Source organism: Lepus europaeus, chromosome 5 (genome assembly GCF_033115175.1).
Source record: "Lepus europaeus isolate LE1 chromosome 5, mLepTim1.pri, whole genome shotgun sequence".
Classification (NCBI taxonomy): domain Eukaryota; kingdom Metazoa; phylum Chordata; class Mammalia; order Lagomorpha; family Leporidae; genus Lepus; species Lepus europaeus.
In genome coordinates, this window is record NC_084831.1 from 97,603,761 (window position 1) to 97,629,262 (window position 25,502).

General features: G+C 36.6%; 2 protein-coding genes and 1 pseudogene across 4 annotated transcripts in view; 2 read left to right on the plus strand and 1 right to left on the minus strand.

Annotated features, from left to right (window-relative positions):
* RNPC3 (RNA binding region (RNP1, RRM) containing 3) overlaps positions 1-5,568 on the plus strand; it is a 34,647-nt gene extending 29,079 nt beyond the window's left edge. Inside the window, exons 13-16 of one of the 3 annotated variants that reach the window (XR_009865945.1) lie at positions 1,153-1,285; positions 2,869-2,940; positions 3,994-4,637; positions 5,382-5,568. Coding sequence is in view for 2 of the 3 variants with exons in the window: in XM_062191845.1 (XP_062047829.1) it covers positions 1,153-1,285; positions 2,869-2,928 (193 nt within the window). In the remaining variant the exon portion in view is untranslated. Of the gene's footprint in view, positions 1-1,152; positions 1,286-2,868; positions 2,941-3,993; positions 5,354-5,381 lie in introns of those variants that run through there. The other 2 variants (XM_062191845.1, XM_062191846.1) reach the window with 2 other exon arrangements.
* A 4,949-nt stretch (positions 5,569-10,517) lies between these two features.
* Positions 10,518-25,502, plus strand: part of LOC133760873 (pancreatic alpha-amylase-like) — a 43,504-nt gene continuing 28,519 nt past the window's right edge. Inside the window, exon 1 of the mRNA XM_062193454.1 lies at positions 10,518-10,711. The gene's annotated coding sequence lies outside the window, so the exon portion shown is untranslated. The remainder of the gene's footprint in view (positions 10,712-25,502) is intronic.
* On the minus strand, positions 19,864-21,427 carry LOC133760872 (actin-related protein 3-like; annotated as a pseudogene).

A 25,502-nucleotide genomic window follows, 5' to 3' on the forward strand; every position in this document is an offset into this window, starting at 1 on the left:
GAAGGAGAGGCAGAGAGAGAGAGAGAGAGAGAATCTTCCATTCTGCTGGTTCACTCCCCAGATGGCTGCAACCACCAGAGCTCTGCCGATCCACAGCCAGGAGCCAGGAGCTTCCTCTGGTTCTCCCACGTGGGTGCAGGGGTCCAAGGACTTGAGCCATATTCTGCTGCTTTGCCAGGCCATAGCAGAGAGCTCGATCAGAAGTGGGGCAGCTGGGACTCGAACCGGCGACCATATGGGTTGTCAGTACTGCAGGTGGCGGCTTTACCCGCTATGCCACAGCGCCAGCCCCTTGTTAATCCTAAAGGAAGACTCTCAGTCAAAAAAATTAAAAGGAAATTGGAATAGAAAAAAAATGAGATTTTTTAGTGGAGGCTAAACTGTTATAATTCGCCATTTACATTCATTATTGGCGGATACTCTGTTCTCATCAGAATATCAAGATTTCTTTTGTTAGCTATGTAAAATGCTAGTTCTTATTCTTTTTCTTTTATGCCTATAACAAATACTAATCTGAAAATTTTCTAATTTTCTAAGTGTCCTTTGGGTATAATTGTCTAAAAAAGTGTTGAAAATGACTATATTGTAAAATAATGAAACACCATATTGTATTTAAAAAAAAAAATCTGGTTTGTGTTTCTGTCTCAGATTTTATCTATGCACTTTGGAGAGTCATTGAGTGTCTCTAAATATCACTTGTAAAATGATGATTTTGACCAGATGAGCAGTAAGGTCCCTTTCTACACTGCAATTCTGTAATTGCTTATAATTGGTTCCTGTTGTCCTTTGTATTCTTGAATGTATGTTTTGTTTTTTACTTTAAGTCATCTGAACAAAAATGAAACTTTTGAAAAAATAGAGATAGGAAATAAAAAGAGAATGGTTACATAGTTGCCAGCAATATAATTTTTAAATCATAGAAATACATTTTTATTGTTAAAAAATAGATAAAAGCCTACCATCAGACACACATTATCTATTTGTACACTGTCATATAAAATCCAACTTTAGAAGACCTAATTAATTTTTTAATAAGTAGTATAGTCATTTTTTACTTTTAAATAGAAAAATTTATGTTCACATTTTTATTCATGTCATCATAATTTTATGCCATTCTTTGAATCAAAACTAATTTTTTTCCTTGACTTCTAGGTTTGATATACGGTTGATGAAAGAAGGTCGCATGAAAGGACAAGCTTTCATTGGACTTCCAAATGAGAAAGCAGCAGCAAAAGCCTTAAAGGAAGCTAATGGATATGTTCTTTTTGGAAAACCCATGGTGGTTGTATCCTTTAAATCAATCTGTTACAAAACTTTAATTTTTAGAAGAAGTGTATAACTGAAACTAAATTCATGTTGCCTTCTAACATCTAACTGAAATTCTAACTTGGGATAGTTATACTTAAACATGCTTAGCTGAGTCATATAACTTTGTTAATTAGATTTTAATTCAATATACAGGAATTTCAGCTTTTTAAGGTTACTAAATTCTAGCCAAGTCTAAGTGTTTGATTATTCAGCTCAAAAGTTGATACTTAATGCTAAGCCTAGGAGAGTACCTGAAGAGAATTTCTAGAAATACATTTAGAGTCATTAAACAGTAATTCATTTTAATGTTATTATTCATATTGTAATTTACACAAATACTTTCAAGTGTTTTTTTTGTTTTTTTTGAATGACCGCTCCCATCCCACCTGCTGCTGGTTCTTTCTTCAAATGCCTGCAATGGCTCCAGATAAGCCAGTTTGAAGCTGGGAACCAATAACTCAGTCCAGGTTTCCCTCATGGGTATCAGGGATCCAACTACTTCAGCCACCATTGCTGCCTCTTAGGATGCACATTAGCAGGAAACTGAAATTGGCAGTGGAGCTGGGCCCCAATGCAGGTACTCTAATGTGGCATGCAGGCACCAGGCATTAACCACTAGGCCAAATACTGTACCTCCCCACTCCTTTTAAATTTTTATTCATTTATTTGTGAGGCAGAGAAATGAGAGAGCATCACTTGTTAGTTCAGTCCCCAGATGCCCACAGATTGGATTGGGGCCAGGTTGAAGTCTGAAGCCAGAATCCAAGAAGCTAGTACAGGCCTCCCACTTGGGTGGCAGGGATCCAAGTGCTTGAGCCAAAGCTGCTGCCTCCCAGTGTGTACATTAGCATGAAGCTGAAATTGGGAGCAGAGTAGGGACTTGAACCTTGATGCTCTAATATAGAATATGGGCATCTTAACCAGCAGCTTATCCACTACACAAAAAATGTTCACTGCCACTCTTCCTGCCCCCATTCAAAGCCCACTCCTACATGCGAATTTCAATAGCCAGAATGTATTAGTGATTAACCATATTGCTTTTAGTAATTAATGTAATTTGCAAACCACAAAGCAGCAGGATAGAGAAAAAAATGCTAGGTCTAAAAAATAATGACTAAACAAAAGGTTTATTTCTCTTATAAATCATATACAGCAAATAGTAGACAGTCATGGTAAGTTAAAAAAAACAGTGGTACTCCTATACTATATTAAAAGTGTTTTTGTTTTTTTCTTTTTTTATTTATTGGAGAGGTGGAGATATAGAAAGTTTCCTTATGCTGGTTCACTTCCCAAATGCCTGCAGTGACCTGGGCCAAAGCCAATAGCTAGGAACTCAGTCTAGGCTCACATTTAGGTAAAAAGAGCCAACCTGAACCATCATCTGTTGCCTCCCTGGGTCTGCATTAGCAGGAAACTAGAGTCAGGAGCAGGGCCAGGAATCAAGCCTAGATATTCTGATATGGAGTATGGATGTCTTAATTGTTAAACCAAAGATAATGCTTGATAATTATTTGGAAAAGATTTGTGTTGATGAAAGAAACCTTAATATTAAAATATTAGCAGTTTGCTCGATCTGCTAGACCAAAACAAGATTCTAAAGAAGGGAAAAGGAAATGTTAAAAATTAGTAAAGGTAAGTTAAAGATAAAATGTTAAAAAAAAAAAGGACTATTTCCAGAATTAAAATTAAAAATAAAAGCCTAATAGCTTAGTAATTTTGATATCTCAAGATTTTTTTAAGATATATCTTGTCTATGCCATTAATTCCCATTGAATTTCAAAATTATAATAAAGTCTATTTGTATATAAAAATTAAGTTTGAAGAATGAATTTTATAACAGGAATGCATCTGTTACTCTTTGTTTTCTTTTCCTATCTAGAATAAAACATTATTTCTTAAACTTTAACATGTATCATAATGGACAACTTTATAAAACACAGATTACTAGTCTCCCTCCCTGCCCATATGCCCGCGAAAGTTTTTAGTTGAATACATCTTAGATGGAGCCTCAGATGGCCAATTGTCCATTTTCCTGTGACTGAGAGATTTACCAGGATTCATGGCTTTCAGTGATAAAATGAGCAAAGTAACTGATAAGCCAGGACAAGCTGGTCACCCTTGGTTGTTCCAAAGAATATGCCTAACTTTTATTCTCTGGTGAAAGTGAGGTAACTGGTCCAAGGACCACACTTGGAAAGCTTCTGAGGAAAACACTTAAAGCTAAGTTATCTAGCTGTTAGGATTCTATAGTACTGAGAATATAAAAACACACTTCATAAAATATGTTTTTGTGAAGTTGAATGTCTTAAATAATTTAAGGATTTAAAGTGGAGGAATTAAGCATTTTAAATTCTAAAAGTTTGTGTTGCACTATTTGATTTGAAAATTTTTGGAAATGCACTTTTTCAACTTTAAATCTGTCTTTTAAACTGAAGGAACTGGAGGAACATGAAGTAAGTCTTCAGCTGAGAAAAAAAGTCTTAAGAGAAAAGTATGCTTAATGTTTAGTTCCTCCATGAGATGCCTTGAATATTTGTTTTCTGTTACACAGGTGTAGTCAAAAATCTTACTTTAGAGGAAAAATTAGATAATTTCAGTTTTTTATTTAAGAAAATCATTTATTTGTAATCTAATGCTGAAAACTAAGAAAAAATTAAACTACGTTCTGCTGTTCTTCTTTCGAAGCATTCCTGCGTAAATACTGCTGTAATACTGTCATACAAAGTGTATCCTTTCTTGTGGTATCCTTTTTGGGGCAGTGCTTTTTTTTTTTTCCTCTAGAATTGTTTTGTCCCTCTTCTACCTACCTATTGACCTAGGTTAAGTAATAATTTTTTATACTTTATTCAAATGAAATATTTCAAAAACTATGTAGATTGAACAAGCTTTTTATTTTTCTTAGATTTATTGTTGAATTTCTATTATGTCCTTTAGTTTGTATAATTTTTCCAGAGAAAGTTAGTGAATCAGGTCAACTTACTTTGAGAATATGCATTTACTTTAACCATGATCTTGTTTCTTCTATTTGTGTATTGCCTAAATATAATTCAGAAACATCTGCTTTCTAGTTTATGTTAATATTTAGTTTAGGTGCTGTATAGAATCAGACATAATTTGAAATTTAAAACAATTGAATCTGCATTAATTCCAAGTGACAGCATACGTCGGTTCTGAAGTTTATTATTAAAATCTCCTTTGACAAATATACTAATTAGAAGTATCTTTCTTCTCACCACTTTTTCTAAACAAAAAAGAAACAATAAGAAAATTATAACAGAGGGGAAAAGACAGTGTTGACTCAAGGTAGTCCCTTAAGAGAAACACTTCTGGTAGGTATATGAAGAAAGGAGTTTCTAACATGTTAGATGACCAGAATTACCCAGAATAGTGATTCTCAATCTTGGCTACACATTGGAAACCTTAAAAAATAAAATACTGATTAAAAGAAAAAATATATATTGATGTCTGATTCCCCCTCAAATTTTGACTTAATTGCCTACAGTGTAATATGGCTGTTGGCATTTTTCAGATTTTTCAGAGTGATTGTAATATGCATCCAAGGTTAAAAATCTACCAAAGAAACGTTTTTCTGCATACGGATTCCTAGGCTTTATCTTAGAACTAGTAAATCAGACTATCTGGGAATGGAGGTTTGAGTAATTGTGGGGACTGATCATCAACCTAGCCATCCAGCCTTTTATAAGTATAACAGTAAAGAGTTGGGACCTATATATTTGTTCAGAATTATTTCGTAAAGTACTATGAAAACTACTCAGAATCCTGTATATAATCATTATTACCATAAGAACTCAAAGTTTATTAATAATCATTATCACCCTGAGAGTGTATTGAGAGTAGATATTGAAATTGCAGTTGTTCATTTTCTTCTATAGGCACAATGAAAATATTTTATTTTTATGGTATAAATAAATTTATATATGACTTAATTAAATTTGGATATTTTGACATGATTCACTAATTTTCTAAGTGCAAATGTTTTAGCATTTACTTTTAAACTAGTGAATAGTTACATTTGTGATTATTTTTTTAATTGACTTTTTATGATGTTTTAGGTTCCTTTTGAATTCCATATCTTTCAAGTGCTTTTCAACTTTGAGAAGAAATTTACCAGTTGGACTATGGAACTGTGCGTAACAAGCTTTGCAAATGTCTTTAAAAATTAAATCTATATGCATTTAAATCAGTTTATTAGAGATGTATGTGCTTTAACAAGTTGCCTTATATATAATAAATTATTTTCATTCCAATAAAATGGTGTTTGTAATTTTTTCCTTTCCTTTTATACATATTGAAAAATGTAACTTGAGATTACAAAATTTCTTAGGATAATTCTGTAATGTGAATTTCCTTTTATGTTTATATTACCATTTTTCATTCTTAACCTGAATGCAATGAATTTATACTGTTTTTGTTCCTTTTTACTTTTAATAATAATCTTACTTATTGTAACTGGTTTAGAAGTACTTTTGTTTAAATGGTTCTGTGGGATTTTTGCTTTTTGTTTATTTTCCTTTTGGTAGTGAGGGATTTGTTCTGTTCCAGAAAATTTGTGTATTGTAATTTAATCTTCCATAAATCTATCCTCTATCAAAGTATTATTTAAATTTGAAAATATTTCTCATATGAAATTACTATTTCATTATTGAAATTTATATCAGCTAAATTTAAGTTTTTGATAACTTTCTTATGAGTTTGCAATAATAGCTTCAATTTAGAGCTATTGCCTGAGACTCAAGACATGTAAAAATGCTTTCATGAATCAGTTTCTTCCCTTTTACTTAAAGTATTGTGAAGTGCAGGGAGTAAGAGCATTAAAGAATTAAAGATAATAATTAGAAGCATAAGGAAGTGAACCTTGTAACATGCTAATGTTGAGGTATCAAGTAGGTAAGAAACAATTAAGACAGACTGAAGAACAGCTAAAAACCAAATAAAACATCCCAAACAGGAAGGGATGATCAATATATTAACTTTACTGATGAGTCAAAAATGAGCTCTTAATTGATCATTGGGTTTGGCAACATTTGAGGCCTTTCCCTTTGCAAGCTTATTTAATGAATGGAAAGAGTGAGAAGTGGTATTCATGAGAATTGTAGAGAGGAATTTAATAAAAATTGAGGACAATTCATTTTATAGAAACTTTGCTTTCAGGGGGAATAGAGAAATGGATTATAAATGGAATGTAATACAGTATCAAAAGAAGGTTTTTTTTTTTTTTTTTTTTTTTTTTTTTTTTTTAAGACTAAAGATATAACAAGTTTGTATGTTAATAGGACTAGTTCATTAGAGAAAAAAAAATCCAGGAATGAGAGAGATTGCTAGAGCCATAGATCTGGTTCACAAATAAGGTTTCTAAAGTAATCATGAAAACTATCATTAATAGCAGTATAATGAAAGATGGATAATGTGATATAGATATTGTAGTTCAATATCTATCAGAAACATGTAAAGTGTTTTATTTTCTCAGTGAAATAGGGAAATGATGGAATGAAGATGAGGGGGAAGTAATCTGAATAAGGAACTAATTGAGAAAATACAGGTTGAGTTACAATGACAAATAGTATAGTCAATTTTAGGTCGCAGTACAGTTGAAGTCTTGGAATTCTTTACTAAAGGGAGAAAATAGAAAATTGGGAGATTGAAATAAAAAGATGGCTGAAATTTGGAAATATTGGATAAAATCTAGGATATAAAGATGAGGATAGGCTAGAGGCAAAATGATGGAAAGAATTGAATTCAAGAGAAACTGTATATTGTAGTGTTTTTAGGAGTATGGGTCTTAAATTCAGACCGTATGTTTATAGCTTGTCTACAGCTTTGTGCAAATTCTTAACCTACTCTGTCTTATTTACTTGGGAATAGTATAACATACCTTAAGGCTGTGGATTTGATGAATATAAAATACTGAATACAAGTCTGATAGATCGTAAGGTCCCAAATGTTGGCTTTTCATTGTGGTTCTCAACAGTTTCAGTCCATTCTCTGTTGCTATAACAAAATATCATTTATTTGACTTACAGTTCTGAATGTCCAGAACCATGATGCTGGCCACTACTCTGTTCTGGTGAGGGCCATGAGATGGATGGCATCACAATGTCAGGAATACATGGCAAGAGGGATTAATCAGATGGTGATACAGGAAGCCAGTGAACAAGGGACCAGTCTTGTGAAACTGGAGTCCCATGAGACTTAATCCTGTCTGAGGATAATGACCTCCTCCATGATCGGATCATCTTGAACTAGGCATCACCTCATAAAAATCCCACCACCTCAGAACCACTGCACTGAGAACCACATTTCTGATACATGAAACTTTCTAAGACAGAGTCAAGTCGTTTCCAAACTATAGCATCAGTCTACCTCATTCTGGTTATATGAAAATTCTGAGGTCTAGGCCAAACTTCAGTCATCCTTCCACCTTGATTTTCACTGAGATGCCCAGCACTCCTATTGAGCTTTCTTGTTTCACTTGGAGCTTTGAACTATTTGATAAGTTTAAGAACTTAGATATCTAGAATTTAAACATCTCTGTGGGTAATGCAGAAACATCCCCAACGTAAGTTAAAACTATGGTCCAAGTAGGTTGAATTAGATGAATTTCCTGAGGCTTATACAATAGTTTGTTTTTTGTTTTTGTTTTTTTTTTCTATCTGTTTGGTAGAGTAAGTCTGGAGCTGTTAGCTGTTTTCCTGGCAGTGATCCTGTTGATAGCTCATGGCCATTATATATGAGCCTAAGAGCCATTACGGAGTTAGAGAAATACTGATAATTTGAGCCTCATGCAGAAGCCTTTACAGCTACCCTACTATTCAAAATTTTCAATTACTTTAAACAATAAATTCTATTTTTCCTTTAACTAGAGAGATTTGGTGCTATTAAACTGGCTAAGTGTAGCTTGAATATTTCACTTGAAATAGGAATGGGATTTCACCTAAACTACATGAAATTTGAGTTGGTACTTGTTCTACAGAACAAACCAACAAAATATGGGGCTGTGAAATCAAGAGGGAAACTAGGCACTAGGCAACTGAAAAAAAAATTTTTGTTGCATACAGTATATAAAATTCTTACTTCCATGTGATTATTTTCCATTTATGACTCTTTCTTGCACTGAACTAGTGTGAGTTCAGTATGGCATGTAAGGTGTAAAATTTAAGGTGGCTGTCACAGAATAATACAAGAACTCTTTGTTTCAATCTAGTCTTACGGCTCTGGTTCCTGTTGCTGGAAATATGAACAGAATCAATAAAATCTTGATTATGCAGTGGTGTTAAATGTTGGTCCATAGGCCATATGAGGCCTGTGTGTGGTCTGGCTCTGCCAAGGCAACCTCAGGTGGAACTCAAAATTCAATAAATCTATAGCAGGCTAATTTTTTTAAGTTGATAATTTTGTGTGGCTCATGAATGATGTTATAAATATCCAAATGGCCCTTGCCAGAAAAAAATGGTTCCCACCCCTGAAAGGCAACAGCATTCAAGTGCTATGTTTGATTATTTGGAAAATATTTGTAGAAATAGTTTCTGAAAATTTCCCAAAAATAGAGCATGAAATTCAAGACACTCAAAGAAATAAAACTAGGAAATACAAAAGAACCTACACTAGATACCGTAATAATCCATCCACTCAAAGTAACAGATAGGGCTGGCATTGTGGTGTAGCAGGTAAAGGGACGGCCTGTGACACTTATCCCATGTCGTTGCCAGTTGGGGTCCTAGTTTCTCCACTTCTGATCCAGTTCCCTAGTGATGGCTTGGGAAAAAAGCAGCATATAAGATGGTCCATGTGCTTGGGTCCCTGTGCCCTCATTGTAGACTTAATGAAAGTCCTTACTTCTGGCTTTGGCCTGGTCCGTTTTTGTCATCTGGGAAGTGAACCAACATATAGCAGATTCATATTCTCTCTCTCTCTCTCTCTCTCTCTCTCTCTCTCTCTCTCTCTCTCTCTCTCCTCTCTCTCCTCTCTCTCCTCTCTCTCTCCTCTCTCCTCTCTCCTCTCTCTCTGTAATTCTGACTTTAAATAAATATATCGGGGCCAGTGTTGAGGCCTAATGGGTAAAACAGCTGCCTGCAATGCCAGCATCCCATATGGGTGCCAGTTTGAGTCGTGGCTGCTTCACTTCCAATCCAGTTGCCTGCTAATGCACCTTGGAAAGCAGCAGAGGATGTCCTGAGTCCTTGGGTCCCTTCACCCATCTGGGAGACCCAGAAGAAGTTCCTGGCTCCTGGCTTCATCCTGGCTCAGCCCTTGCTGTTGCAGCAACTTGAAGAGTGAACCAACAGATGGAAGATTCTCCCTTTCTCCCTCCCTCCCTCCCTCCCTCCCTCCCTCCCTCCCTCCCACCTCCCTTCTATCACTGTATAACTCTGCCTTTCAAATAAGTAAAACTAATGAAAATAAATAAATCTAAAGAAAATTACCAGATATTGAGACAAACTTGATAGTATCAAAAGTAACAACATTTACAAGGGAGCTCCTATTAGATTATAAGATTTTTCAGCAGAAACCTTGCAAGGTAGAATGAAGTAGGATAATATATTCAGTGTGCTACAACAACACAAGCAAACAGCTTCCAAACAAGAGATACATATCTGGCCAAACAATTTCAAAATTGAAGGAAATAGACATTTCTAGATCCTCTCCTGATTCCAGCCTCCTACCTGTCTTATCTTTTGAGGCAAGAGGTAATGGCTCAAGTAGATAGGTCTCTGCCACTCAGGGAAGACCTGAAGCTTTGCCATGGTCTGGCATAATCCCTTTTGGGCAGTGAACTGGTAGATGACAGATCTGTATCTGTTTATGTAACTCTTTTTCCATCCTTCAAGCAAATAATAATCAGAAATGAAGGAAACAATAAGACTCTCAAAAGAAGAGAGAGTTGATCACAACCAGATTTCTCCTTACAATAAATGCTGAAGAATTCTAAACATTGAAGTAAAAGCACAATAAAGAGCAACACAAAATGATACAAAAATAATAGGAATTCTTGGCAAAGGTAAATGTATAGACAAATACAGAATCCAATGGCTTTATAAAGCAGGTGGTTTAATCTCATATTTAGTATAGAATTTTTAAACCTACAAATCTATGTTACTAGACATGCAATGTAAATAGATATAATTTGTGTGATCAATAGTACAAGGTAGAAGGGCAGAGTTATAAAAGCACAGCCTTTGTATGCAACTAAAATTTACTTCTTAGTTTGAAATAGATTGTCATAACTTTAAGATATTTTATATGATTACAGCGGTAACCACAAAGAAATGGTGAATGAAAAGGAAATCAAAAGATGAAACTACAAAAAAAGGACACAGAAAAGGAAGAAACCAGAGTGGAAAAAAGGGATAAAAAAATCTATAAGAAACCAATATAAATGGCAACAGTAAGTCCTCTCATATCAGAAATTAAATGTTGAATTAAAGTCATGAATTAAATGACATAAGCTAAATGGATAAAAAGATCCAGAGTTAGGCATTTAGTGTAACAGTTAAGATTTCACTTGGGATGCCTGTATCCTATATTTGAGCGCCTCAGTTGGAGTCATAGATCTGCTCTTGATTCCATCTTCCTGTTTGTTAGGAAAAGAGTGGCAGATTGATGCCTCCTGACATGGGGCACCAAAATGTTAGGAAAATAGGCGCAGAATAGAGAAGAGGCAGTGTACGAATTTACAGCCAGACCGAATTCAGAGAAAATAAATCCGTAGAGGTAGGTGACCAACTGCCTGTGTGCCCATGATGGAGCAGGTGGCAGAAGATCGAGACCCCAGGGGCCAGACCTTTTTATATTTTAGGAGGGCTGAGGATGGGGGTGGGGTAGGAGGCAGCAGGCAGAGGGGAATTCCTGAAATTGGTCTGAGGTGTTCAGAGCAAATCATCTTTCAGGGGGCTGTAAGGGTTGAGATATGAAGTCAGTAGGGTGTGAGACCCAACTGAGTTTCAAGAGTAAGGAATACATTCCAGTGTTTATCTCTCTTGGGCAATGAGGGAGAATGGCTGAGGCTTCCGTCCTTGTTCCATCACTTAATATGCATCCTTGGAGCCAGTAGATGGCATCAGTAGTTGAGGCCCTAACATCCATGCGGGAAACAGATTGATCTCTTGCCTCCTGACTTAATCCAGGCCCAACCGTGGCAGTTTTGGGCATTTGGGTAACTAACAAACTGTTGGGAGATCTCTCTCTCTGTCTCTCTGTCTCTGTCTCCCTCCCTTTCAAATAAATTTTAAAAATTCAATGATGTGCTACCTATATGTAGTGGACTTCACATCTAAGAACAGATGCAGACTCAAAATGAAAGGATGGAAAAAGTCTATGTGAGAATCTAAAGATTGCAAGAGTATAGTTACATATATATATATATATATATATATATGGCAAAATTGTCACAAACAACAGAAGCACATTACATAATGATAAAAGGGACAATTTACCAGGAAGGTACAACAAATATAAATACATATTAACCTAACATTATAGTTTTATACATCTGTTAAAAGTATCAAGCCATGGATTCCCAAGAAAACAAATAAATCGATCCATATTTAGTTAACATAAAAAACTAAGAACACTGATATTGATAATGTTTGTAAAGTAATAAATACAGAAAGAAAATTCATCTAAAGAGAAGCAATTAGATTGATACCTGACTTCTCTAAAGCTACTGTGAAATCCAGATGTTTATGAAATATCCTTAAAATTCTGGAAGAATATAACTTCTATAAGTTTACCCATAATAAATTTTTTAAAAATAAAGGTAAAATAAAGATATTAGAATACAAACAACTAATAGAATTTGTCCTCAGCAGATATTCACCATAGGAAATTTTAAAGAACATATTTTAGACATCCAGAGTAACCTTAAATGCAAGAAGAGTGAAGAGTAAAGAAAATAGTAAAGGTCTGAGTAAATCTTAGTGAACACTAGCCATTATTCCTACAAAAAAAATGTTGTGCAGGATTATATGAAATATACAATAAAAATCAAAACCATAACTGAACTGGAATAGAATAAGTCATGTTTAAGTATTTTAAGTCCATTTTATTGATTGTGTTCAGCAATGTGCACAGGTGTTAATTTTGGACTATGAAAATATGAGTGGTATAATTTCTGTTCATAGAATAAAGTAGAATGAATATACTGAGATAAAGGGAAAAATATGTAAATAAACTACTTTTGTACTTTAAAAAGAAAATCCATGGGACAATAATAAAAAGTAAACACAAATTTATAATAATTCTATTCTGTGTAAGTTGCCTACATGTACCTGTTCAAAGCAAAATTTTCAAGCATAGTTTAAAAAAAAATGAATAGAAAGCATTAATAGTAATTTACAACAAAATAAATGATGAAAATTTAACCAGACAAGTTGGTGTAAGAGCCTACTATGTGATTTGTTACAAAATAAACAAAGTAAACTTAAGAACAAATACTGTCAAAATTGTTGTTTTATAATAAAAATGATTCATGTTATGATTGGAAAAATCAATAGTTCTCAATACTTACATTATTAATAAGTTTTAAAATAAGTAAAAGAAAACCTTCACAGAATGTTAAGAAAAAATTGAAATCCACAACTGTAATTTTTAATATTACAACCTCAGTAATTATTAGAGCTCATAAAATTTTCATTACTTTGATCAAATGAACATATAAAGAGCACATTTTTCCAATTTGTTACAAACAACTGCAGAAAGTCTTTCAAAGTATTTAAATAATAAACAATCTATTAATTGGACAAATCACATAGTAGGCTCTTACTGACTATATTTTATTCAGTCATTTTTCAATACAATAGATACTTAAGTTATTTCTAAAAATTCTGATGTAATGTTTTTTTAACTTAAAAAAAAGGGAAGCAGGCCGGCGCCGCGGCTCACTAGGCTAATCCTCCACCTTGCGGCGCCGGCACACCGGGTTCTAGTCCTGGTCGGGGTGCCGGTTCTGTCCCGGCTGCCCCTCTTCCAGGCCAGCTCTCTGCTGTGGCCAGGGAGTGCAGTGGAGGATGGCCCAAGTGCTTGGGCCCTGCACCCCATGGGAGACCAGGATAGGCACCTGGCTCCTGCCATCGGACCAGCGCGGTGCGCCGGCCACAGCACGCCAGCCATGGCGGCCATTGGAGGGTGAACCAACGGCAAAAGGAAGACCTTTCTCTCTGTCTCTCTCTCTCTCACTGTCCACTCTGCCTGTCAAAAAAATAAAAATAAAAAAGGAAAGTAAATTTCTTTTACATAATGGGAAAATATTTTATGTATTTCATATGTACAGTTTTACGAAGATGATATTTTAATATTTTATGTATATATTTTCATATCATTCTTTATGCATATATTTTCATATCATTGTTTATGCATATATTTTCATATATGCCATTTTAAGAAAATATTTCCCACCCCACTCTCACTCCTTCCTTTGTTCCCACCCTCCCTCATCCTTCCTTTCTTATTTTTCTATTAATTTTTTCAATGACATACTTTCTTAAAAAACCAAAAATACTTCAATTTAGTGGGAATATAGACAATGGCTATAAACAATAATTGAATTGAATATGACCATTTCACCCATATACAGTAAATTTTAAAGTATTCACAGATCATTAAAACTATAGTAGTGTAATGTTTTTGTTGCACTACTTATTTTTTGCCTAGAAAACTTTTATTTAAGGTATACAAACTTCATGCATTTTATTTATACAAATTTGGAAACATAGTGATTCTCACACTACCCTCCCTCTCATCCCCGCTCCCATCCTCCTCCTCCTCCTCCCTCTTTTTCCCATTTTTATTTTATACATAGATATATTTTCAATTAACTTTATACTCATAAAATTAACCCTACACGAAGAGTTCAAACAATAGTATGAGCAACAAAACTGTTCCTCAACAGTCAAGACATGGGCTGTTCAAAATCATTGCATCTCAAAGTGTCAAAACCATTTCCATAGATTGCCTTTTAGATACTCTATTAATTACCACAGATCAAGGGGAACATGTGGTATTTGTCTTTTTGGGATTGGTTTATTTCACTAAATATACTGGTTTCCAGTTGCATCCATTTTGTTGCAAACAACAGGATTCCATTTTTTTTTTTTTTTTACTGCTATGTAGTATTCCATAGTATACATACACCATAATTTATCCAGTCTTCAGTTAATTGACATCTGGGTTGATTCTGTATCTTGGACATTGTGAATGGAGCTACAATAAACATGGGGGAACAGATAACTCTTTCGTATGTTGATTTCATTACCTTTGTGTAAATTCCCAGGAGTGGGATGGTTGGGTCATTTGGTAGGCCTATATTCATTTCTGAAGTATCTCAATACTGCCTTCCATAGTGGCTGGACCAGTTTACAATTCCACCACCAGTAGATTAGGGTACCTTTTTCCCTACATCCTCACCAACAATTATTGTTTGTTGATTTCTGTGTGAGAGCCATTCTATCTGGGGTGAGATGAAACTGCATTGTGGTTTTGATTTGTATTTCCCTTATGGCTAGTGATCCTGAGCATTTTTTCATGTGTCTGTTGGCTATTTGAATTTCCTTTTTTGAAAATTAACTGTTCAAGTCCTTTACCCACTTTTTAACTGAATTGTTTATGTTGTTGCTGCTGAATTTCTTGAGCTTTTTATAGATTCTGGATATTAATCCTTTATCAGTTAATAATTTCCAAATATTTTCTCTCATTCTGTCAGTTGCCTCTTCAATTTGCTGAATGTTTCTTTTACAGTATAGAAACTTCTCAATTTGATGTAATCTCATTTGTCAATTTTGGCTTTGATTGCCTGTGCTTTTGTGATCTTTTCCAAGAAGTCTTTGCCTATGCTAATGTCTTGCAGCGTTTCCCCAATGTTCTCTAATAATTTGATGCTATCAGGTTGTAGATTTAGGTCTTTGATCTTTTTTGTGTAAAGTGTAAGGTAGGGTTCTTGCTTCATACTCTGCATCATACAGAGATCCAGTTTTCCCTGCACTGTTAGTTGAAGAGATTGTCCTTCCTTCAGGGATTGATTTTAGCTCCTTTGTCAAGGATAAGTGGGTTGTAAATATCGATTGATTTTTGGAGTTTCTATTCTGTTCCATTGGTCTACACATCTGTTTTTGTGACAGTGCCATGCTGTTTTGATTATAACTTCCCTGTAGAAATGTCACCGGAGGAAAGGCCATGGAAGCCATGGAGTTCTTGTTTTCATGCAAGAAAGAATTCCGGCATGAGACAGAGAGCAGAGTGATAAGGTTTTATTGGACATAGGACATCCGGCAGAATGGAAGGGGCATAGAGAGTGTGCCCAGTCACTCAGACTGGGGAGAGCAAGGTTACTTGGTTCAAAGGAGAGAATACACCTGGGCAGGCCAGGTGGGTGTCTCAGCTGAGAGGCAGAAGACTGAGCACACAGTCTGTTTGGACTCCCTAGATTTTAAGGGTGTCTATTTACCCACCTCCCCCTCTCCTCCAGGAAAAAGGATGGAGAGTCCTAATGGAAGGGTTTGTTGGATGAAAATTAGCAAATTCTTCCCCAGATATGCTGGCCCTGGGCAGAGCAGAGGGGCTTCCCTTAGAGTGTCTGTGAAAGTTTTATTGCCCCATGTTATCAGGTCACCCATTTGGTCCTGAGGAGAGAGAATTCTCTTGGGAGCTTTCCTTGGGGAAGGGCTGGGACCACCTGGACAGTTATCAGGGTCTGAACAGGACTTTGAAGTGCAAAATGCTGGGCTTCTGGAGCTTCAGCAGTAGGTGCTGGTGTTCAGGCCTGTCTCACACACACATAGGCTAAATTTCTAACTTCCTAGCTAACACTATGTCTTGAAATCTGGTATTGTGATGCCTTTGGCTTTGTTTTTGTTGTTTATGATTGCTTTAGCTGTTATAGTCTCTTGTGTTTCCATAAGAATTTCAACATCATTTTTTTTTAGATCTAAGAAGAATGTCCTTGGTAGTTTGATTGGAATTGCATTGAATCTGTAAATTGCTTTTGGTAGTATGAATATTTTGATAATTTTTATTTTTCTAATTTATGAACATGGAAGATTTTTCTGTTTTTGGTGTTTTCTATTTCTTTAATTTTTTTTTTTTTTTTGACAGGCAGAGTGGATAGAGAGAGAGACAGAGAGAAAGGTCTTCCTTTTTGCCATTGGTTCACCCTCCAATGGCCGCTGCGGCCGGCACATCTCGCTGATCCGAAGCCAGGAGCCAGGTGCTTCTCCTGGTCTCCTATGTGGGTGCAGGGCCCAAGCACTTGGGCCATCCTCCACTGCCTTCCCGGGCCATAGCAGAGAGCTGTCCTGGAAGAAGGGCAACCGGGATAGAATCTGGTGCCCCAACTGGGACTAGAACCCCGTGTGCCGGCGCCGCAAGGTGGAGGATTAGCCTGTTAAGCCACGGCGCCGGCCTATTTCTTTAATGTTTTGTAATTCTCATCATACAGATCTTTGACATTCTTGGTTATATTTATTCTGAATTGATTAATTTTTTTTGTTTTTAGCTATTATGAATTGTATTGATATTAGAAGTTCTTTCTCAGATATGGCATTGTCTGTGTTTACAAAGGCAATTGAGTGTTGTGTGTTGATTTTATATCCTGCTACTTCACCAAATTCTTTTATGAGTTCCAATAGTCTCTTAGTGGAGTTTTTTGGATCCCCTGTATTAGAACCACGTCATCTCCAAATAGGGATAATTTGACTTCCTCCTTCCCACTTTTTATCATTTTGATGTCTTTCTCTTCTCTAATGGCTCTAAAACTTCCAGGATTATATTGAATAGTCATGGTGAGAATGGGCATCCTTGTCTGTTTCTGGATCTTAGTGGGAATTTTCCCAACTTTTCCCCATTTACTAAAATGAAGGCTATGTGTTTTTCATAAATTGCCTTGATTGTGTTGAGAAATAGAAGGAAGATTCCTCAACACAAACAAGAAATGTTTTAACAAGGGTCGGTATTGAGATATAGCAGGTTAAGCCATCCCTTGCCACACTGGCATCTCTTTTTGGTGTGTAGTTCCAGTCTTAGCTACTCCACTTCTGATCAACCTTACTGCTAATGTGCCTGGGAAGGCAGCAGAAAATGGCTCAGATACTTGGGTCGTTGACACTCATATGAGAGATTATGATGGTGTTCTTGGCTCCTGGCTTCAGCCTACCTCAGCACTGGCTGTTGCACCCATTTTAGAGTAAATTAGCAGATGGGAGATTCTCTTCCTCTTCCTCTTCCTCTCTCTCTCTCTCTCTCTCTCTCTTCCTCCCTCCCTCCCTGCCTCCCTTTCTCTCTCTTATCCTCTCCTTGTCACTCTGCTTTTTAAAGAAAGAATCTTTTCAAAAATGCTGTAACAAACATCTATGCATGTATCTTCCTGTACACTTGGATGAAGATTTCTGTAGATTAGATTACTAAGTGGCATTTAAAGTGTATTTTTATCTCTTAATATTATGCAAAATTGCCCACAAGGGGATCAATTTGTACTCTCTCTAGTTCTGGTACTATAGTGCATCATAGTACCTTACCACACTCTTACTAAGTTTGATGTTATCGTGTCTCTATTTTTTTCTTTCCTTTTTAGTGGGTAAGAAATGATTTCTAACTTAATGAACATTTTCCAGGTACTCTCAAGGCTGAGTATGTATGTATTCACATTCATTTTAGCAATATGAATTTTCTATTTTTCCTGTTCCTTTTTACATGCTTTAATTTTTAAACTGTATTTTATTTTCTTTTTTATTCACTTGAAAGGTAGAAAGAGATACAAGAGAGGGAGGGAGGGAGGGTGGGAGCAAGATTTCTTGTGCTGCTTAATTTCCCTAATGCCCCCAATAGCAGCAGCTGATCCAAGGAAAAGAACCAGGACTGTGAAACTGATTCCAGGTTACTCATGTAGGTGGCAGCGACCCAAGTAATTGAACCATCATCTCTACCTCCCAGGATATGTGTTTGCAGGAAATTGGAAAAGAAAGCAAAATAAGAACTTGGAATGGGGCCAGGGCAGGAGGGCATCCCAATGGCATCTAACTAAGCCAAACAAAGTACTACAATATTTTTGTTGATGAAATGTTGTGATCCTATTGTCAGACCAATCATAGCTTTAATAAGATAATTCTAGATAAGAAATAGCCACAGAAAATCTGAGATGAGGCTTGCATATATTCCTAGCTGACCAGGAAGCTACACATATTCCAGAGAGACTGGAAAAAGACTTAGTAGAAACTAAATGTGTGGAAAACTTCAGAACTCCTGGAACTTTATGCTCTCAATCACAGATGTTCAGATATAAATAAAGTAACCTAATGACCTAAGAATTTGAAGTAGCTATGATAAATAGAATATTCCAAAAAATTAATAGACTAGTGAAATTAAAAGGTATTTACTTTGGTGTGAATTTTTTAAAATCATTTCATAGTGTTTTCATAATGTGCACTGCATGAAATTTTTAGAACTCTCATATGCAGCCTTTCCTATTTTTTTTTTTGATCTGCAATTTTGTTTTTGGCTATCTTAAGTATTGTGATCTGATAATTTAGAAGTGTGTGCTGAGGGTGTATCTCCTTTACTTTGGCCATTCTAATGAGGTGGCCAAATCACTATTAACCAAACACAAATCTTCAGTAGTTTCCAAATTATCTATTTCCAAATAGCTGTTTATACACAATCTTGAATTATAACTTGATGTAAGATAGTAAAGAATTCAAAAGGGAAGTTTAACTTGTTACTCTATCTGGTCATGCTGATTTTCAAAGCACGACTTTAAATCATGTATAAAATATGAGCCATGTTAAATTTTCCTTACTGGATATACATAAGCCACACTTAAAGGCTTTCTTTTTTTAAAACTTTTATTTAATGAATATAAATTTCCAAAGTACAGCTTATGGATTACAATGGCTTTCCCCCCCATAACTTCCCTCCCACCCGCAACCCTCCCCTTTCCCACTCCCTCTCCCCTTCCATTCACATCAAGATTCATTTTCAATTCTCTTTCTATACAGAAGATCAGTTTAGTATATATTAAGTAAAGATTTAAACAGTTTGCACCCACAAAGTGAAAAATACTGTTTGAGTACTAGTTATAGCATTAGATCACAGTGTACAGCACATTAAGGGCAGAGATCCTATATGAGGAGTAAGTGCACAGTGACTCCTGTTGTTAACTTAACAAATTGACTCTCTTCTTTATGGCATCAGTAATCACCCTAGGCTCTTTTTTTTTTTTTAAACTGGTCCAACAGTCTTGTCTTTTCTTTTATGCAAGAAACAGAATGCAAGTATCAGAAAGCACTAGCATGCTTCAGTTAACCCAAGATACAGCTTCTTAGTTCCAAAAGCACTTGCAAAGAAAACCACTGGTAGGGAGGGAAGGGATAAGGAGAGGGGAGCAATTTATAATAACTGGAATCCTATGAGTGTGTACACCAAGTCTCATGAGGTTATTTTTTAAATTTATCCTTTACTTGGTCACTTTTTTCCTCAAAGTATAAAAAGTATGAAATATAAACAAGCTCTTGCATTATACAATTCAAGCATTATAGAGCTACCCACATACCAATACATCCCATCAAGTCTTGGGTAATTCAATAATATACAAAATATCAGGGCACAGAAAGAACTAAAACCCACTTCTTTTGTTACACGTAAGATTCAAATATTCAATCTAAAGAAAAACACTTAATCATTTTGGCTCTCTTCTACATGTGCATGTTGACACACTTATTAAAATATTCCTGTATAATCATGTTTGGTCTTAACTATTTCAAGTCAGGTTTAAAACCTCAAAATCAGCCATCTAGACAAAACAGGTAATCAGAAAGATTATCTCTTCTCCACCTCCCTAACCCCAAGAACTATGAAGTCAGTTTTACGACATGACTCCAGACACTGGATTGTGATGACAAATGCTTGGTCCAATTTCTTCATAATCCTTTTTGGTATGGCATACTTGGTAGAACTCAGGTGTGGAAGCCAGCATCGATCCTCCAAACCAAACTGCATATTGTTGCATGTGGTGTGTAATGACTTGTACATCAATAGGTTTTGGCTTCAATCTACCGCCATTCAATTCTTCACTCAACTTCAGCCTGGCATCTACAGTTCTTTTCAAATCTCTTTGCAAACGACGTCCAAAGTCCTTGAACTTGGTTGAACCTCCAGAGAGGACAATATTCTTGTAGAGAGGACGTCTAACATCAGTAGGACAATCTGAATTACTTCATCTACAACTTCTGAGATAGGCTGCGTCAAGTCTGGATTAGCAAACTCTGGATGAAAAAAGATTTCAGGTCCCAGGTATCTCTCATAACCAACATCAATGGAAAATTCTTTCTTAGAGATAGCATTGATTCCAGTATACTGCTTAATCCACTTTGACCCATCTGTGTCATACTTGTTAAATTCCTTTACTAAATCTGGGCAGACATAACTATAGCACTCCTTTACTGCCTTTGCAGTTTCCATGGATTGTTCTGGAGGGATTCCTACTTCTCAGTCTCTCAGCAGTTGCTGAATAAAGTATGTTATATCTCGTCCTGTGATTGGAATATGTTTAATACAGCTGCCAATCACATACCCTTCAGCCACAGGAATGACATGAGTGACACCATCTCCACTGTCTATTTACCGTACCAGTCAATGTCCATTCTCCTACTTGTCTTGAGGTCCAGGATGCTGCTAAGGCAAGAACAGCCTGTACAGCAATGTACAAGCCTGGAACATTGAACGACTCAAACATTATTTCAGCAGTATATTCCCTGTTTTCTGGAGTATTCAGTGGAGGTTCAGTCAAAAGAAAATAATGGTCTTCAGGTTCTGCCCTTAAATATTTAAAGATCACTTGTTCCATAAACCTTTCCATCAAATCCCAATCTTCAACTATACCATGGCGAATTGGCCACTTTGTTGCATATGTAGGTTTTTCTATTGCTTCATCACCAATGAAGAAGTCTAGGTCATCAACACCTTTCATCACCCTCCCTTGAGCTTGATCACCCACTTTTGCTGACTCCTTAATAGCAATACAAGAAGGGATGATAAAGTGTGGTTCTGCATTTCCAGCATATCCTAGTTTTGTATACCACATGCCACAGTCCACCACACAGGCTGGCAGCTGTCCCACCATCTTCCTCCTCGCCTGCTGCTGCCGCTGCCGCTGCTATCTGCTCTGTGCTGGTTGGGGCCAGAGATTGGTGGCAGGAGAAGGAAACTATCTGATCATCCACAGCGGGGCCGTCCTCTCTGTGCAGGGGGGAAGCTGGCTAGCCAAAGCAGTAGCAAGAAAGCAGCAGGCTCGGTCAGCAGCTACCACTTCCGCAACCACGCTAGGCTCTTGTCATGAGTTGCCAAAGCTATGGAAGCCTTTTGAGTTCACCGACTCTGATCATATTTAGACAAGGTCATAGTCAAAGTAAAAGTTCTCTCCTCCCTTCAGAGAAAGGTACCTCCTTCTTTGATGACCTGTTCTTTCCACTGGGAACTCACTTGCGGAGATCTTTTATTTCGGTCATTTTTTTTTTTCCCAGAGTGTCTTGGCTTTCCATGCCTGAAATACTCTCATGAGCTTTTCAGCCAGATCCGAATGCCTTAAGGGCTGATTCTGAGGCCAGAGTGCTGTTTAGGACATCCACCATTCTATGAGTCTGCTGTGCATCCCTCTTCCCATGTTGGATCGTTCTCTCCCTTTTTTGATCTATCGGTTAGTATTTTCAGACTCTAGTCTTGTTTATGTGATCCCTTTGATTCTTACTCCTATCATTATGATCAATTGTGAGGAGAAATTGATCACTTGGACTAGTGAGATGGCATTAGTACATGCAACCTTGATGGGATTGAATTGGAATCCCCTGGTATGTTTCTAACTCTACAGTTTGGGGCAAGTCAGCTTGAGCATGTCCCAAATTGTACATCCCTTCCCTCTCTTATTCCCACTCTTATATTTAACAGGGATCACTTTTCAGTTAAGTTTCAACACTTAAGAATAACTGTGTATTAATTACAGAATTCATCCAATAGTATTAAGTAAAACAGAGAAAAAAAATACTAAGAGGGATAACCTATTAAGTTATTCATCAACAGTCAGGGCAAGGGCTGATCAAGTCACCGTTTCTCATAGTGTCCATTTCACTTTAACAGGTTTCCTTTTTGGTGCTTGGTTAGTTGTCAACAATCAGGGAGAACATATGATATTTGTCCCTTTGGGACTGGCTTATTTCACTCAGCATAATGTTTTCCAGATTCCTCCATCTTGTTGCAAATGACCGGGTTTCATTGTTTTTGACTGCTTTATAGTATTCTATAGAGTACATATACCATAAGTTCTTTATCCAGTCTACTGTTGATGGGCATTTAGGTTGATTCCAGGTCTTAGTTATTATGAATTGAGCTACAATAAACATTAAGGTGCAGACAGCTTTTTTGTTTGCCAATTTAATTTCCTTTGGGTAAATTCCAAGGAGTGGGATGGCGGGGTTGTATGGTAGGGTTATATTCAGGTTTCTGAGGAATCTCCAGACTGACTTCCATAATGGCTTAACCAGTTTGCATTCCCACCAACAGTGGGTTAGTGTCCCTTTTTCCCCACATCCTCGCGAGCATCTGTTGTTGGTGGATTTCTGAATCAGCCATTCTAACCGGGGTGAAGTAAAACCTCATTGTGGTTTTGATTTGCATTTCCCTGATTGCTAGTGATCCTGAACATTTTTTCATGTGCCTATTGGCCATTTGGATTTCCTCTTTTGAAAAATGTCTATTGAGATCCTTGGCCCATCTCTTAAGTGGGTTGTTTGTTTTGTTGTGGTGGAGTTTCTTGATCTCTTTGTAGATTCTGGTTATTAATCCTTTACATTTTGCATAGTTTGCAAATATTTTTTCCCATTCTGTTGGTTGCCTCTTCACTCTCCTGTTTCTTTTGAAGTACAAAAACTTCTCAATTTGATGCAATCCCAATAGTTAATTTTGGCTTTGACTGCCTGTGCCACCAGGGTCTTTTCCAAGAAGTCTTTGCCAGTGCCAATATCTTGCAGGGTTTCTCCAATATTCTCTGATAATTTGATGGTGTCGGGTCATATATTTAGGTCTTTAATCCATGTTGAGTGGATTTTTGTGTAAGGTCGAAAGTAGGGGTCTTGCTTCATGCTTCTGCACGTGGAAATCCAGCTTTCCCAGCACCATTTATTGAATAGATTGTCCTTGCTCCAGGAATTGGTTTTAGATCCTTGATCAAATATAAGTTGGCTGTAGATGTTTGGATTGATTTCTGGTGTTACTATTCTGTTCCATTGGTCTATCCATCTGTTTCTCTACCAGTACCATGCAGTTTTGATTACAACTGCCCTGTAGTATGTCCTGGAATCTGGTATTGTGATGCCTCTGGCTTTGTTTTTGTTGTACAAAATTGCTTTAGCTATTCGAGGTCTCCTGTGTCTCCATATGAATTTCAGCATCATTTTTTCCAGATCTGAGAAGAATGTCTTTGGTATCTTGATTGGTATTGCATTGAATGTATAAATTGCTTTGGGAGAATGGACATTTTGATTATGTTGATTCTTCCAGTCCATGAGCATGGAAGATTTTTCCATTTTTTGGTATCCTCTTCTATTTCTTTCTTTAAGATTTTGTAATTATCATTGTAGAGATCTTTAAGGTCCTTGGTTAAGTTTATTCCAAGGTATTTGATTGTTTTTGTAGCTATTGTGAATGGGATTGATCTTAGAAGTTCTTCCTCAGCCGTGGCATTGCCTGTGTATACAAAGGCTATTGATTTTTGTGCATTGATTTTATATCCTGCTACTTTGCCAAACTCTTTGATGAGTTCCAGTAGTCTCTTAGTAGAGTTCTTTGGGTCCTCTACATAAAGAATCATATCGTCTGCGAAGAGGGATAGTTTGAGTTCTTCCTTCCCAATTTGTATCCCTTTAATTTCTTTTTCTTGCCTAATAGCTCTGGCTAAGACTTCCAGAACTCTATTGAATAGCAGTGGTGAGAGTGGGCATCCCTGTCTGGTACCAAATCTCAGTGGAAATGCTTCCATCTTTTCCACATTCAATAGGATACTGGCCGTGGGTCTTTCATAAATTGCTTTGATTATATTGAAGAATGTTCCTTCTATACCCATTTTGCTTAGGGTTTTCATCATGAAAGGGTGTTGCATTTTATCGAATGCTTTCTCTGCATCTGTTGAGATAATCACATGGTTTTTCTTCTGTAGTTTGTTGATGTGGTGTTTCACATTGTTTGATTTGTGAACATGGAACTATCCCTGCATACCAGGGATAAATCCCACTTGGTCTGGGTGGATGATTTTTCTGATGTGTTGTTGTATTCTATTGGCGAGAATTTTATTGTGGATTTTTGCGTCTATGTTCATCAGGGATATTGGTCTGTAATTTTGTTTCAATGCTGCATCTTTCTCTGGCTCAGGGATTAAGGTGATGCTGGCTTCATAGACAGAATTTGGGAGGATTCCATCTTTTTCGCTTGCTCCGAATAGTTTGAGAAGAAATGGTATTAGTTCTTCTTTAAATGTCTTGTAGAATTCAGCAGTGAATCCATCTGGTCCCGGGCTTTTCTTTGTTGGGAGGGCCTTTATTACTGTTTCAATTTCTGACTCAGTTATGGGTCTGTTTATGTTTTCTATGTCTTCCTGGTTCAATTTATGTAGATTTCATGTGTCCAGGAATCTATCCATTTCTGATAGATTTCCCTGTTTGCTGGCATACAACTCTTTATAGTAATTTCTGATAATTCTTTTTATTTCTGTGGTGTCTGTTGTTACATTTCCTTTTTCATCTTTGATTTTATTGATTTGGATCTTTTCTTTTTTTAGTTAGTTGAGCCAATGGTGTGTCAATGTTATTCATTTTTTCAAAAAGCCATCTCTTCGCTTGGCTGATTTTTTGTAATTTTTTTTGGATTCAATCCTGTTGATTTCTTCTCTGATTTTTTTTTTTTTTTGGATAGGCAGAGTGGACAGTGAGAGGGAGAGAGAGACAGAGAGAAAGGTCTTCCTTTTGCCGTTGGTTCGCCCTCCAATGGCCACTGCGGCTGGCGCATCATGCTGATCCAAAGCCAGGAGCCAGGTGCTTCTCCTGGTCTCCCATGCGGGTTCAGGGCCCAAGAACTTGGGCCATCCTCCACTCACTCCCGGGCCACAGCAGAGAGCTGTCCTGGAAGAGGGGCAGCCAGGACAGAATCCGGCG